Source organism: Rhinopithecus bieti, unplaced genomic scaffold (assembly GCF_001698545.2).
Source record: "Rhinopithecus bieti isolate Rb0 unplaced genomic scaffold, ASM169854v2 scaffold_73682, whole genome shotgun sequence".
In the NCBI taxonomy this organism is placed as follows: domain Eukaryota; kingdom Metazoa; phylum Chordata; class Mammalia; order Primates; family Cercopithecidae; genus Rhinopithecus; species Rhinopithecus bieti.
This window is the reverse complement of record NW_016829166.1, coordinates 2,200,610-2,220,203: the sequence shown is the minus strand read 5'-3', so window position 1 is coordinate 2,220,203 and position 19,594 is coordinate 2,200,610. Positions and strand designations below refer to the sequence as shown.

Below are 19,594 nucleotides of genomic sequence, written 5' to 3'. Positions count from 1 at the left end.
ACATTAAGAGAGTTTGGCTTTCCCTTGGACACCATAAGACTAGAAAAGAAATTAAGTACGATTTTGTGACTGATAATGCAGGAATAAAGTTCACTTAGGTGGAAACTGTATTAATTATTAAAGATAACAAAAGTTATCAGTTATTGATTACACTATATATGGTGGCAGATATTATATGATACCTATACAATATTCATTCTCTTTTTCTTACCAGGAATACCCCAGTTTTGATCAGAGAAACAATATGCCCGGCTGAAAGTATGATTTTTCAGACTCCCCGGCAACTAGAATAGCCTAACCGATCAGATGCAGAAACAAAAAGGCCAGATCTCACTGGGAAAAAACACTTTTGTCCTTGGTCTTTTCCCTCCTACTTTCTACCCAGGAAGAAGCAATACTCTTGTGATTGTAAGGCAAAATGATTAAGGACAAAGCCCATGTATGACCTAAGAGTGGCACAGCATTAAGATGAAAAGAGATCAGAGCCTGATGGCATTATCGAACTGCTATGCCAACCCTGCACTGCCTATGCTTAGCCTTCTTACTGCATTAAACTGTAAAATTCCTATGTAATTAAACCAGTGTTAGTTTTTGGTTATGTTTAATTTAGTTTTACAAGCTAAATTTACATGCGATGTCACTTGAAGGTGACAATTCTCTGAAACTGATACTATTACATGTACTTTTACAGATAAGGAAGCTGGGACTTACAAAGAAGTCAAATTACTGGGCCAACGCTTGTAGGGGACTGAGGGTCAACACTAGTCAGATTCCAAAATCTTCAATAATAAACACTGCCATGATTTACCTCTGCTACAACTAAAAAATTTATCCTGTCAATTCTAGAGTAGCAGAGAATGAAAGGAGAAGGTAAAAATTAGTGATAAAGCAACCTGATGTAGGTGTAAGAAATGTCTTTTAGATAAGCAGTTGCTTTTTACTTCCATAGGTTCAATAGGTCATCGTATATATTGGCTTAATGTTCCACAGGACAAAATTCACGGGAATTCTTTGACATAGTAAGACAATGTTAATGATTTGTTGAAATAAATTCATTCAGAATGAACATAGTACTATGATAGAGCTACAAGGACCCACTGGCCTGATTTCAAATTATGTTGTAATTCATTCCCTAATTTTTTCTGTCTAGCCAAGCACTTACTTTTCTAGAAAGTGTTTTCTTTTTTAAAAAAATTAGTAAGTATTAAATAAATGAGAATTAAGAAAATTTAAGACACATTATGATACCTCGCAAAATGAAGGCTAGGAATCTCTCATTCAGTAGACAGCATTACTGCTAATTTGGGGTGCCAGTGGGCTTTCCTTGGACAATGTTATGAGTACCTCTTTTAAAAAGTAGTGACTTTATAAAAGTAACATATATCCATTATTTCAAAAATTCAAGCCATACAAGAAGGACCAAGAAGAAAGTAACAGATACCCCACATCCAAGAAATAAAGTATTAACCTCTGGCAAGCATCATTCTCAGCATCCATCTAAATACATATTAATGACAAAGGAACTAGCAGAGACAGTAATAAATTTATGTAAGAACAAGAAAATAATACACATATGCTGTTTTGAAATAAAAGGCTTACAGACTAATTTTATTTTAATCCAACATTAAAAAAAAACTAAAGGCATTGTTTCTTCCTTATAAAAGATACTACTATAAATATAAACAAAATATAAAGGAATTTTAAATACAGGAACATTAAAAAGTTTATATAATCATTTTAAGAAACTACATACTTGTTTAGATAATATCAGTTAATCCCTTGCTTACAAGAGATAAGATGATATCCTTTCTCTTTATTCCCTACCCCTTGTTCTATTATTTCCTTAAGTCAAGGTTTATAACATTTATATTTTGTTCTGTATCCAAAATACATTCAACAGGTATAGTTCCTACAGTGAAAAAAGTCTTATATTTAGACAGTCTTAATCTTTCCATGTGTTAATATACATGTGTGCACATATATACACACAATAAATGTAAATACACAAATTACAATTTTAATGCAAATAGCACATACTGTTTCATAATCTAATTTTTTACTTCCAATATCATGATCATCTTCCCATATTATGTATTCTTCTACAGCTGGAGTACAGTGGCATGATCACAGCTCACTGTAGCCTCAACCTACCAGGCCAAGCAATATTCATGCATCAACATCTCAAGTAGCTGGGATTACAGGCGCACACCACCAAGCCTGGCTCATTTTTTAATTTTCTTGTAGATACAGGGTCTCACTCTGTTGGCCAGTCTGGTCTCAAACTCCTGGCCTCAAGTAATCCTCCTGCCTTGGCCTCCCAAAGTGCTGGGATTTCAGGTGTGAGTCACCATGCCCAGCCTTACAACATTATTTTTAAGGGTGAAAACTCTATTTCTTCATTGAATTTATCATAATTTAATAAATCCTGTATTAGTCAACACAATTCTCCTGATATTTTTGCTATTATAAAGAAAGCTGAAGCCGGGCGCAGTGGCTCAAGCCTGTAATCCTAGCACTTTGGGAGGCCGAGACGGCGGATCACAAGGTCAGGAGATCAAGACCATCCTGGCTAACACGGTGAAATCCCATCTCTACTAAAAAAAATACAAAAAATTAGCCAGGCATGGTGGTAGGCGCCTGTAGTCCCAACTACTCAGGAGGCCGAGGCAGGAAATGGCGTAAACTTGGGAGACGGAGCTTGCAGTGAGCTGAGATTGCACCACTGCATTCCAGCCTGGGCGACTGAGCGAGACTCCGTCTCAAAAAAAAAAAAAGAAGGTTGAGATAAACATCCTTAAAAACAAATGCTTTCATCAATAATTATTTATTAGAGGCCAGGCATGGTGGCTCACTCCTGTAATTCCAGCACTTCGGGAGGCTGAGGCCGGCAGATCACTCGAGGTCGGGAGTTAAGAGCCTGGCCAATATGGCGCAACCCCGTTCCTACTAAAAATATGAAAATTAGCTAGGCAGGCACCTGTAATCCCAGCTACATGGGAGGCTGAGGCAGGAGAATCACTTGAACCCAGGAAGCAGAGTTTGCAGTGAGCTGAGATGGCACCACCGCACTCCAGCCTGGGCGACAGAGTGACTCTGTCTCAAAATAATAATAGTCATTATCATAATAAATGCCCAAAGAAAAAATTAGTCAAATGTTAAGAAACAATTTTTTATATACATTGTCCTATTTACCTTAAACAAAGTATTTCTATAATTTAGACCCACTAAAGCAAATTCCTATGTCCAATCCGTAACTATTGGGTGATTCAGACCAAAAACAATTTTGTCATTCATCATAAATTGTATTTCTTTGACTACTACTGATGTATTTTTTCATGTATTTCTTTGCCAACTATAATTGTTGTTCTGAACTGCTTGTATTTTTTGGTCAATTTTCCCATTTTTGAGTTTCCTTTTCACACTTAAAAGATATTTAAATACTACATATATTAAGGGTTTTGATAAATGCTGCATGTTTCTCCCTTCTGTATCTTTATCTTCACAGTTTCAGCTAATAGTTTAAAATATAGCATACTACACAAAAAAGATCAATGTCAAATATGAAGTCTGATGCTGTATTTTTCATATGGGAAATATCACTTAATGGTACTGAATTCTACTTTTTTTTTTTTTTTTTACTTATATAAAAGACACTTGAATCTAAATAACACATTTTGTACTGGTACTAGGGAAATCCTCCTTAACGTTTTCATTGTGTGTGATATGTTAAACCAAAGACGTCATCTATTACTTCCTAAAATTTATAAATAAAGCCTACCAAAAAAATAAATACAATTGACCTTGAACCACCTGATTTTGAACTGCACAGATCCACTTACACAGGAATTTTCTTCTGCCTCTCTGCATCCCTGAGACAGCAAGATCAACCCCTCCTCTTCCTCAGTCTACTCAGTGTGAAGACAATAAGGATGAAGATCTTTATAATGATACACTTCCATTTAATGAACAGTAAATATATTTTCTATTCTTCATGGTTTTCTTAAGTAACATTTTTTTCTCTAGCTTAAAGAGTACCGTATATAATAATATAACATATGTCATCTAAGACTTAGTAAAGAAAAAAATAACATAATACACAAAAGATGTGTTAATTGACTGTTTATGTTACTGGTAAGGCTTTGGTCAACAGCAGGCTATTAGTAGTTAAGTACTTGGGGAGTCAAAAGATACACAGATTTGATTGTGTAAGGTGGGGAAGGATCGAGTTAGCGCCCCTAGTCCCCACATGGTTCAAGGGTCAATTGTGTTTTAAATCCATCAAAATTTTGTTTGGTGACAACATGTAACTTTTCAAATGGAAGAATAAGTGTTATGAAACAGTCTTACAGAGAGTTACGATATCCAACTAAAGTCCAATAGTAGAAAAAAATGTAAGGGGGAAAGTGTATATAACCCAATTTTAGACATATGAATTAGGTTACATTTATTCAATACCTAAATTTTATCTTCCTAAGTAACATTTTCTCCTTTATTTTATTCTAAATAAAATAAAATCCATCTGATCTAATGACAAAGGTTCTCATGAAAAGATTATCTTGAAACTTTATTCCTTAAAAATATTAATATTCTTCAAATTTATCAAAATCCGTTTTTCGAACAACTATCAGAAATATACTCTCATTGGAAAACAAAACCCGAGTAATGTGAGTAATTTAAAAATGACTAGCAAAGAAACCTTTAATATGCGAGAAGAGTTCAATCTTAAATGGCTGTCCAAAGGCACATAAGCACCTTCTTCTCAGCTAAGCAACCTAGTAATAGCTTGAGAATATCACTTAGGATGCTTCAGGGGGGGAAAAATAGGTTCTGAATCTCAAAGAAACCAGTGTAGCTTAAAATGAAAAAGCACATGATTTCGTAATCACTGCAAGAAAGATCAATCTTCAAAGTTTAAAAATGTCATGAGTGTTTAAGAACAATTTTTAATTCACACAACAGCAGTGGCAAAATACACAAAAGAAGACCTGGCTACCAAAAGCATATACTACACGATTTTCTAAAGCTATGTTAGCATAGAATGTTTCAAAAATCTTATGAGTATTTTCAGTTTCTGGAGTTAAGATCATTTCTAAACTGACCATTAAAATGACTAGAAAGATATAGGCAGAATATAATCTATGTATGTAAACTCAGAATGGAATACTTTCTCTGAGGCCAAAACATTTTTAAGAACAGTTCATTATTAATATTTCATGCAATGACTAAAACTACAGTAAATACATACATTCAAGTTTATATTAGTTTCAAAAATCGGTTAGTTCAGGGCTAAAACACAAGCTAGTAATTTATTAGATAGTAATAATAAGAATCTCATCTGCTATGAATAACTGGGATTGGCTGATTTCAAGTATCAATTTCTGGTATGTAGGAATTTTGGGAAACAAAAATTCTATGAAAAGCACTGAGGCAGTTTAGCCTCAGTTTGTGTGTGTGTGTATGTGTGTGATGCATGTTTCTAATTCATTTCTGAATCTAAAGTGCCTAAACTTCTTTGGGGTGTGACCTTATGTTCACAAAAGCTCAACAACTTTTTCTCAAATCTGCATATTCTATTGCTTCCTTATCACTGAGTAAATTTTAATCATTTGAGTGCTCCCCCCAAAATTAATTTCTTGATAAAGAAATTCACAATAAACATTCAAAGAGTAAGGAATAAAGAAAATTGTTTTCATCTCTGGTTAGAAACCACACTTGGCATGACAGATGAATTTCTGCCCCAAAATGATAAATCTGAAACAGTGAAATACAAATATTTCTCAATAAACTGGGATGTCAAGAGGAGTGGTGTACAAGAAACAAAAATCAGAATTAAAGAATGAACAAGATTTTACCAGAGAACAGCAAATTATTCTACCTGTGTCTGAATCTCGCTCTTCATTTCTTGATGGGCTAATGGTAAAAGGAAGTTTACGTTTCATGGATGATTTCTCTTTCATCTCCTTGCTCACATCACTTCGTTCAATTTTTGGAGTTTTGCTGTAGGATGCAATCTTGTCTTTACTCTATTAAAAAGTCAAATAAAGTTATATCAACATTAGCTAAGCAATACAGTATAGAAACCCCTCCTTACTAGGGAAAAACATACACAAAAAGAGAGACAGTGTTACTATCACTGTATTCAATATACTCAAGACTCAGCTTCAACAAGTACATTTTTTCCTTACCTGTTTCGTATTTCCCTATTCTTATTTAATAACACAATTTTATATTTATTTTAAAATATTTTACGTTCAGGGGTACCTATGTAGGTCTGTTATATGAGTAAATTGCATGTCACTGGGGTTTGGGGTAAAGATTATTTCATTACCCAGGTAATAAGCATAGTACCTGATAGGCAGTTTTTTGATCCTCTCTCTCCTCCCACCCTCAAGTAAGCCCCAGTGTCTGCTGTTCCCTTCACGCCCATGTATACACAATGTTTAGCTTCCACTTATGAGATCACGTGGTATTCGGTTTTCTATTCCTGCATTAGTTCACTTAGGATTATGGCCTCCAGCTCCATCCACGTTGCTGTGCAAAAAAACATGATCTCATCCTTCCTAATGTCTGCATAGTGTTCCACGGTATGCATATACCACATTTTCTTTATCCAGTCTACTGCTGATGCGCATTTAGGTTAATTCCATGCATTTGCAACTGTGAGTAGTCCTGCAATGAACATACGCATGTATGTGTCTTTGTAATAGGACAATTTATATTCTTTTGGGTAAACAAAAATGGGAATGCTGGGTTGAATGGTACTTCTAACAACAATTTTAAAACAACAGTAAAACAAAATATCTTGAATAGAACCACTATATCTAGATATAGCACCAATGAATATGTAAATTTTAAAAAGCAATTCTGAATTGAATCAAACTGATGGTATTTTATTTAAAAAATAAAGTTGGCTAGGCACAGTGGCTCATGCCTGTAATCCTAGCACTTTGGGAGGCCAAGGCGGGGGGATCACCTGAGGTCAGGAGTTCGAGATCAGCCTGGTCAACATGGTGAAATGCTGTCTCTACTAAAAATACAAAAAAGTAGGCAGGTGTGGTGGCAGGTGCCTGTAACCCCAACTACTCATGAGACTGAGGCAGGAGAATCGCTTGAATCTGGGAGGCAGGGGCTTCAGTGACCTGAGATCATACCACTAAACTCCAGCCTGGGCAACAAGAGCAAAACTCTGTCTCAATAAATAAATAAATAAATAAATAATCTGTATCAGCAGTTCTCAAAAGGCTTCTTGACTAGCAGTACCAGCATCACCTAGAAACTTACTAGAAATGCAAAATCTCAGACATCATCTCAGACCTACTGAATCAGAATCTCTGGGGCTAGGGCCTAATGATCTGTTTTAATAGTCCTGCCATATGATTTTGATGCATAGTAAATTTTGAGAACCACTATTATTTATCAATAAAGAAGAAAATACGTAAGGGTCACAGGAACCAAAGAATAATCTATCCAGGTCAGTACATTACAACCCTATTTCTTAAATCAGAAAACCAGAAATGGATTTATAATTCAATTTAGAAAAAGAATGACATACCAAATAAAAATACTGTGTACTTGCCCAGTCAGGTGAAGTGACCTATAGGTAATATGAAGTTCACTCCTATAATCAAACATCCAAATTGATATGGCACATCTAAAATCAGAGCATGACAACTCCTTTGTGAGAAATGTGCTTCATACTGATAACTAAGCCACATTGCCTTAGCAGGAGATCTTAAAAGAACATTCCCAAGCTATGATAATAAGTGATACTTATCATGATTGTAGAAATTCTCAAAAGCAAATGAAAAGTAGATTCAAACTATAAAAGATACCAGTTTTCAATCCAAGATGAAAATAAAGGAGAGATGAGGAGGAAAAGGGGAATGACAAATTAATGTCATTTTTTTTTTAGTAGCAATAAAACCAAAAGATGACTCTAAAAGAGCAAATGAATAAACAAACCTTTGGTGAAATCTAATAATGAAAATCAGAGAAAAGATTTAAAAAAAAACAACACTGAGATTGAGCCTGAATACAACTATAGAGGGAATATTAAAAAGTTATGAAAGAATGCTGTTGGCTGGGCATGGTGGTTCATGCTTGTAACCCCAGCACTTTGGGAGGCCGAGGCGGGCAGACCACTTGAGCCCAGGAGTTTGAGACCGGCCTGGGCTACATAGGGAGACCTTGACCTTGTCTCCATAAAAAAATTTAAAAGTTAGTCAGGCATGGTGGCATGCGCCTGTGTTCCCAGCTACTTGGGAGGCTGAGGCAGGAGGATTGCTTGAGCTGGGAGGATTGAGGCTGTAGTGAGCCATGTCCTCACCACTGTGCTTCAGGCTGGACAACAGAGTAAGATCCTGTATCAAAAAAAAAAAAAAATGCACTATTTAGTTTTATACTATTAAAAAACTTACAGACTGTAAAAATCGGTAATTTCCTTGGAATATATGGATTACTAAAAATGAGCTCATGACAGGATGATAGGAAGGGAAAACCAGAAGAAACCAATTACCATAGAAAACAGTAAATCAGGCTGGGTGCAGTGGCTCACATCTGTAATCCCAATGGCTGAGGCAGATGGATCACTTGAGGACAGGAGTTTGAAACCAGCCTGTGCAACGTAGTGAGATCTCATCGCCATAAAAATTTTTAAAAAACTAGCTGGGCACAGTGGCACACAACTGTAGTCCTAGCTACTCAGGCGGCTGAGACAGAAGGCTGCAATGACCTATAATCATGCCACTGCAATCCACACTGGGTGACAGAGCAAGACCCTGTCTCTAAAAAAGAAAAGAGGGAAAAAAACCATAAATCCATAGTGAAACGTACGTTTAAAAAGGCACCTACTCCAGAAGATTTTACAATAGAGTTTTAACCAAATAAACAAAAATTCAAAAACAAGTATTTTCCATTTCTTATAAATACCAGAGCACAGAAAGATTAGAAGTCACCCAATTCATTTTAAAAGTCTAAAATAAAACTGATACCAAAAATAGTACAAGATACAAAATTACAGACAAAAATCGACTTATGAACATAAATGCAAAAGTCCTTAACAGACTATCAAGTCAAATTCAGTGTCTTAGAATATATTATAATCAAGCAGGGCTCATCTAGAGAATGCAAGGATAGTTCACGGACAGAAAACCTCTTAATTCACTGTATCAAAACATTAAAGAAAACCGGATGATGGCAAGGACAAACTGACAATAATAGTATCAATAAATTCTACATTCATTCTTGATCAATTTCCAAGCTTTCAAGCAAAATCCTCAAGCTATTTTTTCACTTCTGCCAAAGAAATGGAGCTTCAAAGACAAGGTGTTTTGCTTATAAGGTTGTTCAAAATGTAGGTTTTATTATATGGTGAGACCAACAAATCAGGATATTACTGCTATGGAAAAGATTGTTACTCACAGTTCCAAGGGGTGGGGGGCATGCCATGCCACATCATGCCACTCCAGACCACATAGGGAAGCATCAGGGTGGTTGGTCAAGAGGTAAAAGAAGAAAGGTGAAATGTGAACAAGAGCCTTTATTGTAGTTTCCACAGGAAAGAAAGTGTGAAGCAGGGTAAGCAGGCTTGGGATTGGCTACCTTGAATAATTTCAGTGGGCTCTGGGGTATAGGAGCTGTTTCTCTAATTGATGCCTGGTTCTGGGGTGATTAGGACAGATGGCTAGCGGCCCAGAATGTGAGAGCCCAACGAAGTTGGGAATTTGAATGTGGGGTCTAGATAGGTCAGTCTGCGAATGAAAGGTGTGCTCACAGCGAGTTTATTATCTCTAGGAACTGGCTAGGCCTGGGAGGTATAGTCTCTCGCAATGGTCAGCAAGGCCTGAGAAGTCAAAGCATCAGAAATACAGAAAATAAAAAGACACAGCTAATACACAGGTTAACCAACAAAGCTCCAGTAACTTGCCTTAGAAAATGAATCATTGTTATGAATAAAAGATTTAAGAATCACTTAAAAATCCCCTCTCCCTTGCAGCTATATAGGATACAGTGCTACAAAATGAGTAAAAAAAAAAAAACCTATGTGATATCATATTGAAAGAAAACAGCATAGGAATATATGGAATATGTTCTCCCGTGCAATACGGTGATAAGTGTAACTATTCATAACTGCTAACTACTTGTTATGTCCTCTATAAAACTGTCCTTCAAGGCGTATTTGAACAAAGGGTTTCTGTGAGATTCTTAACACTTTAACTTTCAAAAGAAGTATTTTTGATAGTCGTGAAATTTCTGTATTACCGAACAGTAGAAATACTCTATCAAATTCAAGAGACTCTCATTAGCACACACTAGGCCCATAACTCTGTTAGGTTTATTATCTTAAAATATTTCTGGAGTCTTTTCATTTAACATTATTTTCCCAATAACTGGCAACAGCCATCACACATAATAATGAAAGCACCAATGGTAAGAATTATCTTCTATTAATTCTATTAAACAACGTATTGATAGCCTTTGTCATCTCAGTAACATAGAAAAAATGGTAAAAAATGTATCCAGAAAGCAAGAATATATATACACACGTGCATATAACATAAAACTCGGGAACAATATCAAAGCATACCTTGGAGATATGGCAGATTCAGCTCCAGACCACCATGATAAAGCAATTATAATGATAAGTCACACAAATTTTTTGGTTTCCCAGTACAAAAATTATGTTTACACTATGATGTAGTCTAGTAAGTGTGCAATACTATTATGCCTAAAATATATATATGCCTGTTTTAATTTTAAAGTACTAAATATACTGAAATATGCTAAGGACAGCATGGGCCATCAGCAAGTTGTAATCTTTTTGCTGGTGGAGGGTCTTGCCTCAGGTTGATGGCTGTTCGTTGATCAGGACAGTGGTTTTTAACGGTTGGGGTGGCTATTACAATTTCTTAAGACAACAATGAAGTCTGCCGTGTGAAATGACTTTCTCTCACAAGAGATCTCTCTGTAACATGCAATGCTGTTGACAGCTTTTACCCACGGAACTTCTTTCCAAATTGGAGTCAATCTTCTTTAACTCTGCTGCTGTTTTATCAACTAAGCTTATGCAATATACTAAATCCTCTACTGTCATTTCAACAATGTTTATAGCATCTTCACCAAGGGTAGATTCCATCTCAAGAAATACTTTATTTCCTCATCCACAAGAGAGATGAGCTATTTTTTCTCTTCTGCCAATGAAATGGAGCTTCAAAGACAAGTGTTTTGCTTATAAGGTTGTTTTAAAACTAGGTTTCAAGTTTGATCATGAGATTTCAGCAATTCAGTCACATCTTCAGGCTCCACTTGACTCTCATTCTCTTGCTTTTTCCAATCCCATCCACAGTTAGTTCCTCCACTAAAGTCTTGAACCCCTCAGTCATCCATGAGTGTTAGAATCAACTTTTCCAAATTCTGGTTAATATTGGTATTTTGACTTCGTCTCATGAATCACAAATGTTTTTAATGGTATCTAAAATGGTGAATCCTTTCGAGATGATTTTCAATTTACTCTGCACAAATCCATCAGAGGAATCACTCTCTATGGCAGGTACAGCCTTACAAAACATATTTCTTCAGTAAGACTTGTTTGAAAAGTTAAAATTATTCCTTGACCTATGGGCTGCAGAATGGATTGCATGCCAGCAACCATGAAAACATTATTCTCCTTGTGTGGCTCTGTCAGACCTCTTGGGTGACAGCTCATTGACATGTTGTCAATGAGCAGTAGTATTTCGAAAATAATCCTTTTTTCTTAGTAGGTATCAACAGTAGGCTTAAGCTATTCAGAAAACCACGCTGTGAACAGATGTGCTGTCATCAGGCAGTGTTTTTCCACTTATAAGGTACAGTCAGAATAGATTTCACCTAATTCTTACGGGTCTTGGCGTTTTTGCAATGGAAAATGAGCACTGGCTTTAACTTAACAGTTGTCATCTGCATTTGTACCTAACAAGACAGTCAGTCTGTCCTCTGAAGCTTTGAAGCCAAGGATTGACTTCTCCTCTCTAGCTTTCAAAGTCCTAGATGGTATCTTTTTCCAACAGAAGGCTATTTCATCTATACTGAAATCTGTAGTGTAGCCATCTTCATCAAAGATCACAGCTAGATATTCTGGATAACTTGCTGTAGCTTCCACATTAGCACTTGGTGCTTCACCTTGTACTTCTATGTTATGGAGATAGCTTCTTTCCTTAAATCTCATGAACCAACTTACGCTAGCTTCAGACTTTTCTTCTGCAGCTTCCAAACCTCTCTCAGGCTTCACAGAATTGAAGAGAGGGCCTTGCTCTGGATTGAACTTTGGTTTAAGGGAATATTGTAGCTGGTTTGATCTTCTATCTAGACCACTCCAAACTTCATCTGTATCAGCAATAAGACCGTTTTGCTTTCTTATGATGTGTTCACTTTAACAGCAATTTTAATGTTCTTCAAGAACTTTTCCTTTGCAAAAGCTGTCTCAGCTTTTGACATACCTTCCTAAGCTTTATCATTCAGAGCTTTCAACTTAAAATGAGAGACATTCCACTCTTCTTTTTCACTTGAATACTTAGAGACCATTGAAACACAATTTCAAAATTGCTGTTTCAGGGAATAGGAAGGCCCAAACAGGGGCGGAGTTGGGAGAACAGCCAGTAAGGGTAGTAGAACACATACAACATTAAGCTTGCCATCTTTTCTGCATATAGCTTGTGGTGCCCACAAAACAATTACAACAGTAACAAAGATCACTAATAATCATAATGATAATGAAAAAGGTGGAAATATGAGAATTATCAAGATGTGACACAGACACAAGTGAGTACGTGCTGTTGGAAAAATGTTGCCAATGAGCTTGCTCAAAACAGGGTTGCCACTAACCTTTAATTTGTAAAAAAGCACAATTATCTGCAAAGCACAATAAAGTGAAGTGCAATAAAATGAGACATGCCTGTAAACCAAAATGTTAACAGCTATCTGTCAGTGATGCCATTACAGTTGTGCCGGGACATAATTCTCCATGTCTCTCTTGCATTTTTGCACATCTTGCAAGCAGACACACTAATTTCCTTCGTCCTGGACTATCTTTTCATGGGTATTTGTATGATAAATAGCCTAGAAAGACAGACATAGTGTCTCCCTCTAAAGCAAAGGACATACCTGTTTGCTGTCCAGTGTAATAATGTCTCCTTCTAGGGAAAAGTTCAGGCAGACTTACTGTCCATCATAAAAGATTTGGGGTTTCTACCCTGTAATACAACCCACTGCATATGCAGTTGTCATCTGCCCATCACTGCATCTCCCTTGTGAGAAGTGAAGCTCAGGGAACAGGCACACACACTGATACTCCGGCTACTGCTACTGCTGAGTAGCAAATATTCCCTCATCACTGACCTAGCAACTGTGTCTTCTGTCAGCATCCATGAAGCTAATTAGCTTACAAGCAGGGTAAAATCTCCGAACCTTCACAGTTGTTGACAAGGTAATTGGTAATTTCTATTCTCATTATTCTTATACGTATTTTCTAATTTTTCACAACGAACATGTATTATAATACTTGGATAATAAAAAAAATTATCAACAGTCACTTGGAAAGGAAATAATGAATGTCTGAACTACACTGATGACGAAAAGATACGAAAGAACTATTCAGATGGTTAAAACAATTAACACCCCTCACATTTTATGAATTTAACCAGGTTTTAGATTATCTTAACAGATTTTATAAAAGATCTGCTTTGCAAATTATAAATACTGATTTATAGCTAGAAGAGTAGTAATTTCTAAACTAAACTAGAATCAATGGGAGGAAAAGACCACAGATGAGCAGTGAAAGGTGTGAATCTTCTTGCCAAAATCCTAACTATTTTAATATTTAATGAGAGGACTTTACATAAAAATTAAATTGCTATAAAATACGATTATTTAAGTTATGCTCTACTTAAATGAATTAAAGGAGTGAAATTTTGGTTTAGGTTATTTTATTAATTTAGGACCTCATAACAGCAATAGTCTGTCATATTGAACTGTAAATGGGGTGTCTACTTACCTAAGAGAACTGTTCAAAAAAATTAGAAATGAATAGAGACAGACAGGCTCCTGCTCTGCTGCCCAGGCTGGAATGCAGTGGCACAAGCATAGCTCATTGTAGCTTAAAGAAATCCTTCTACTTCAGTCTTCCCAGTAGCTAGGAATACAGTTGTATATCACCACATCCAGCTAATTTTTTTTTTTTTTTTTTGGTAGAGATGGGGGTCTTGCCCAGGCTGGTCTTGAACTCCTGGCCTCAGGCAATTCTCCTGCCTTGGTCTCCCCAAAGCACACACTACAGGCACGAGCCACCATGCCCAGCCTCATTTCTAAAAATGTTATGGGGAAAAACAACTTAGCAGAACCCAGAAGCTGGCTTCAATGCCACTCACTATGAAAAGACAATCAAAAAAATATGCAGTGAAAATATACACATGAATAATGGTCATGCCTTCTACCCCCGACCCCAACTTACTCACTTTGTCTTAAAAAGGAGCAGCAACATGGTCTATACCTAGCATCTTTGGAATAAAAACTACAGCCCTTCCTCTCAAGGTAAAATAAGGGGTTAAATATTCACTGAAAAACTGAGGAAAATACTTCTAACAGCAGCTTTTGACATCAAATTGCACTGAAATCCCAAAGCATGGCAATTTAAGTACAACGCATGTTGCCTTAGAAGAGCTTCTGATCCTACCCAAACTAGTGATCTTGAAAAACATACAGTTAAACAGAGACTGAGAATAAATACATCCCTTTATGTAAGCCAAACATTTATTAACTAGAGGAATGTAATAGTTTGTATTCATTCTTGCCATTTGTTTTACAAATCCAATGATTAACAAGTACTGTTAACTTACCTAATGAATGTTTTAAATAGAAATATGTTAGTGAAGTATTTGGTTTTTGCTATTGTTGCTACACTTTTAAGAAATCACATTTTTTCCACACCACTGCACTCCAGCCTGGGCGACGGAGCGAGACTCCGTCTCAAAAAAAAAAAAAAAAAAAAAAAAAAAAAAAAAGAAAAGAAAAGAAACCACACTTTTAGGAGGGCAATATTCAGGCACTACTTATTTAGTGACAACTTTCAAAAGATACATGAAAAGTACATAGGAACAATTAAAGCTTCACTGAGTTTAGCCTTATAAATTCAAATCCAAAAAGTGGCATCAAGTAGCCCAGATGAATTTCCACAAATGTAACCTTCACTATACCTAAACATGCAGAAATAAAAGTTCTAATGCTTTCTTCAAGGCTAACATTGTATTCTGTCCCCACATCTCCACGCAAACTACTTTCATCAAGATCATTTAAAATGCTTCAATGGCCTCATCTTTCCTATTAAACTCTGTTGCATTTGGCAATGCAGACTCTCTCCTCCCTTAGCCATTCTCTGTGGAAACTCCCTTGGTTCTCTCTCTGTCCTCCTCTTCCTTTGTCTCTTTACTCCTCCTAAAATATTTGAATTCCTCAGAGTAGATCCTCCTGCATTCTTGTGCCACTTTATACACTCTTTGTACACTCTTTTCCATACTTTCTACAAATCCTCGTATATTTATTTCCAATCTAGACTTGTTTTGAGTTCTTACACTCATATGTAACTGCCTACTAACCATTTCTACTTGGATGTTTTCAGGGCCAACTCAGTTCAGCAAGTACAAAGCAAATTTATTCAAACAACCTGTTCCTTCTCTTGAATTTCCTTTCAGGAAATGGCCCGATCATTAACCCAGTAATGGAAACAAACATCAGAGTGGACCCAGACAATTTTTTCTCCATACGCAAGTTTAATTCATTCAACAGCTTTTTGATCGGCCAACTTCTCTTCATCCTGAAAGCCACTGTCCACACTGCCTCCTACTGACATTTAATTAAACAGCACTCTGACTGGTCTTTCTATGACCCTTCCCTCCCAAGTCACTGACAACAGAGTTAAGTTCCAAGATCCTTCACAAGGCACACAAGGCTATAATGAACTGCTTTTTGTCTGGTGCTAGACTCACCTCCCATCCTCCATCCTTCATAGGCTACATCCCAACAAGTTTTTCATTTGCTGTTTCTTTCACTTATACTACCCTTTACTTTCACTTTCCTTCTGGTCAAATATGTATTCAACCTTGAGAACCCAGATTAAGTACCTATTCTACTGTTAGGCTATCCCTGAACCTCTTAAGTAGCATTCTCTCCTTTTTTCCTCCCATCACTATACACTCAGTAGTTTCATTAACGAGCTTATTACACTGGTATAGCAGTTCTCAAATTATGGTCCCTGAGACCAACTGAGGAGATCTGCAAGGTCAGTATCTTAATAACATTAAGATGTTATTTTTATCTTTCTCATTATCTCAAGAGTATATACTGGGGTGAAACTTCTAAAATTGATTGTGGTTGTGACTGTACAACTCTGTAAATATAAAAACAATTGAATTGTATACTTTAACTGTATGATATGTGAATTATATCTCAATGAAGCTATTTATTAAAAATGGCAAAATCAGCCAGGGCATAGTGGCTCACATTTGTAATCCCAGCACTTTGGGAGGCTGAGACAGGTGGATCACTTGAGGCCAGGAATTTGAGACCAGACTGGGTGACATGATGAAATCTTATCTCTGGGCATGGTGGTGTGCACCTGTGGTCTCGGCTACTCAGGAGGCTGAGGTGGAAGGATTGCTTGAGCCTGGGAGGTCAAGGCTGCAGTGAGCTGAGATCACGCCACTGCACTCCAGCCTGGGCAACAGAGCAAAACTCTGCCTCAAAAAGGAAAAAAAAAATGGCAATATCAAGATATTCCTACCTAGATCAAAAAAAGATGACAGAATTCATGGCTAAAGACTTGCCTTATAGTAACTACTAAGGAAAATTCTTATACCAGATAGTAACTTACATCTATAGGAAGAAACTAAGAATACCAAAATCAGTAAATTTATGGGGAAACCCGAAACTTCATAAACAGATTTCTCTTATTTCTTTAAAAGATACATTTTGTATCAAACAATTATAACATTCTTTTGTTGGGTTAATAACATATCCAGATGTAATCGATGTTATATAAATAACACAAAGGAAGAAAATGGAGTTATATTGAAACAAAGCTGCTATATTTTACTGGAATTGTGTCAAGATCAACCTGTAAGTAGACTGTGATCAATTAGGATGTGTATTACAATCTCTAGGATCAACATCTAAAATAATAAATCAAAAAACAGTTTTAAAAAATCAGAGAAACTAAAATAGTACACTGAAAAATATTTAAAACCAAAAATGGCAACATAAAAGAGGTAACGAAAAACACATGAAATATACAATAAAGAGCAAAATTGCACATATAAATTATCATCAGATATGTCATATCAATAATTACATTAAATGTAAGTGGACTAAATACTGTAATCAAGAAGAGTTTGCCAGTGCAATCGGGGGGAAAAAAGTGGGGGAATAAAGGTAATCAAGCAAAACAAGAAATATCCGGACTGGAAAAGAAGTAAAATTATCTTTATTCACAGATAATATGATGCCATATGTAGAAAGTCCTAAGGAATTACAAATTGTTAGAACTAATAATTGAGTAAGATCATAGGATACAAAGATAACTACATCAAAAATCAATTATATTTCTGTACTAGCAATAAAGAATCCAAAATAAAATTATCCATAATAGCACTGAGAGAATGAAATACTCACAAGTAATTTAACAATAGAATGCAACACTTTTATACTGAAAACTACAAAGCACTACTGAGACAAAATGAAGATCTAAGTAAATGAAAAGATATTCCATGTTCAGGGATTGGAAGACAATATTAAGATGGCAATACAACTCAAAGTGATCTACAGATGCAATGAAAAAATTCAAAAAAATTCCTTCAAAATCCCAGCAGGTATTTCTAGAAACTGACAAGCTGATCCTAAAATTTATATGAAATCATGAAGGACTCAAAACGATTTTGAAAAGAATAGTTTGAAAACTTATACTTGATTCTGAAAGCAGATTTGGGGTTGCCTAGAGGGTTTGGGGTTGCAGTGGAGACTGACTACAAATGGGCAACACAGATCTTTCCAGAATGATGGCAAAGTTCTAGAACCTTATTGTGATGATGGTTACACAACTCCGTTAGCTAAAAATGTCTGGGAACACCTCAGACGTCTTTCCATAAGAAAATGGCTTTAAAAAAGACTTAAAAAGGTAAACAAAAAAAATTCAAAGACAATGTATAAAACCAGAGATAAGGAGAGACTAGAAATAGTGAGACCAGTTAGGAGACAAATTGCAGGAGTCCAAATGAAGGTTCTGAGGGTCTAAATTATGTAATAATGAAAAAGGACAGATATAAAAAGACAGAATTACAGGTCATTGACAATGATTAATAATAAAATTTTCCCTCTCTCAATCATTATTTCTTAATTGTACAATCTTAGTAATTGTGTTTTACTTAGTAGTTGTGTGCTCACCTTAGGGAATGATAAACAATCACTTCCCCAGGAATCCAATTTATTTCTAAAGGGCATAAATGGTTTGGGTTTACCCGGCATCCATATTGGTTTTTATCTTATGAGAAATTACTAAAAATACTTAATTGGGAGTCTTTTCCCAGTTCAAAAGTCAACAAATCTTTAGTATAATCATACAGACCTTTCTTCCATATGATTTCTCTACCATATTGCTGTCACTGTCAGAATTTTCACTCTGAACTGGTTTTGTGAACCCAGATTTGGGCATTTTATAGCTGTTCAGCTAGCTTCTTCTTTTGTCAGTCTTCTCATCCTGGATCTGTAAAGAATGGATAGGTAAGGGTTATTTTTTGAATACATATACAATAGAACCTACTTGAAGTTTATGAACCACAGTTAGTTCAATTTGTTTTCTCTCTGTCTCTGTAAGATACCTTATTTTCTCAGAGAGGCTATCTTAATCAAGTCCACTCAGCTTGTCACCAAAAAGAAAGGAGAATTACTTTTATAAATTTCTTCCCATATTCTCTAGACAAGTAACATCTCCAGCTTTGGGTATCCAGAAGCAGTGAAAGTGGAAGTAGTGACAAAACATTTCTCTTTTCAGTAGGAATCCATAATGACATTTCTCTTTTCAGTAGGAATCCATAATGGGAGCTCCTAATCGATGCCCTTGTAGTTTTGTGTTGGTTTGGAAGTCATTTCTGAAGACCCAACCAAGAACCTGCTAGGTTTGATCAGTAATTTTACAACAACTACTTCCCTATATTAAATCCTTCCCATTTAAAATCCCTAGAGCAGTTTATTTTCTTTACTGAACATCCTCAGCCATTTAGTCATTTTATCAAACTATTCACTAATATACTTCTATCGTACTGCAATCACCACTGTATACATTATTTTATTTCCAATTCGTTCAGCCTTCTCTTTCCTATTCTACAAGCTTAATAGGTCAAAGATTCTCCCAAGAGCTTATGATTACGATAAGTTTATGCCTGAATGATGCAGAAAAAATTCCAAGGGGTTTTACATGTTAAAGAGGAACCTATGAGGCTACAACTATGTTGCTGTCAGATAATCTATTACCTACATATGGCAATTTAAAATTAATTAAAACAAAATTAAACTACCC

At 35.9% G+C, this 19,594-nt stretch overlaps 1 protein-coding gene across 1 annotated transcript in view; it reads right to left on the bottom strand.

Annotated features, from left to right (window-relative positions):
- The window catches only part of ANKRD12 (ankyrin repeat domain 12), a 139,023-nt gene that overhangs the window by 79,042 nt on the left and 40,387 nt on the right, over positions 1 to 19,594 (bottom strand). Inside the window, 2 exon segments of the mRNA XM_017864677.1 lie at positions 5,876 to 6,023; positions 18,644 to 18,781. Of these exon segments, the coding sequence (XP_017720166.1) occupies positions 5,876 to 6,023; positions 18,644 to 18,730 (235 nt within the window). The 5' untranslated portion in view covers positions 18,731 to 18,781.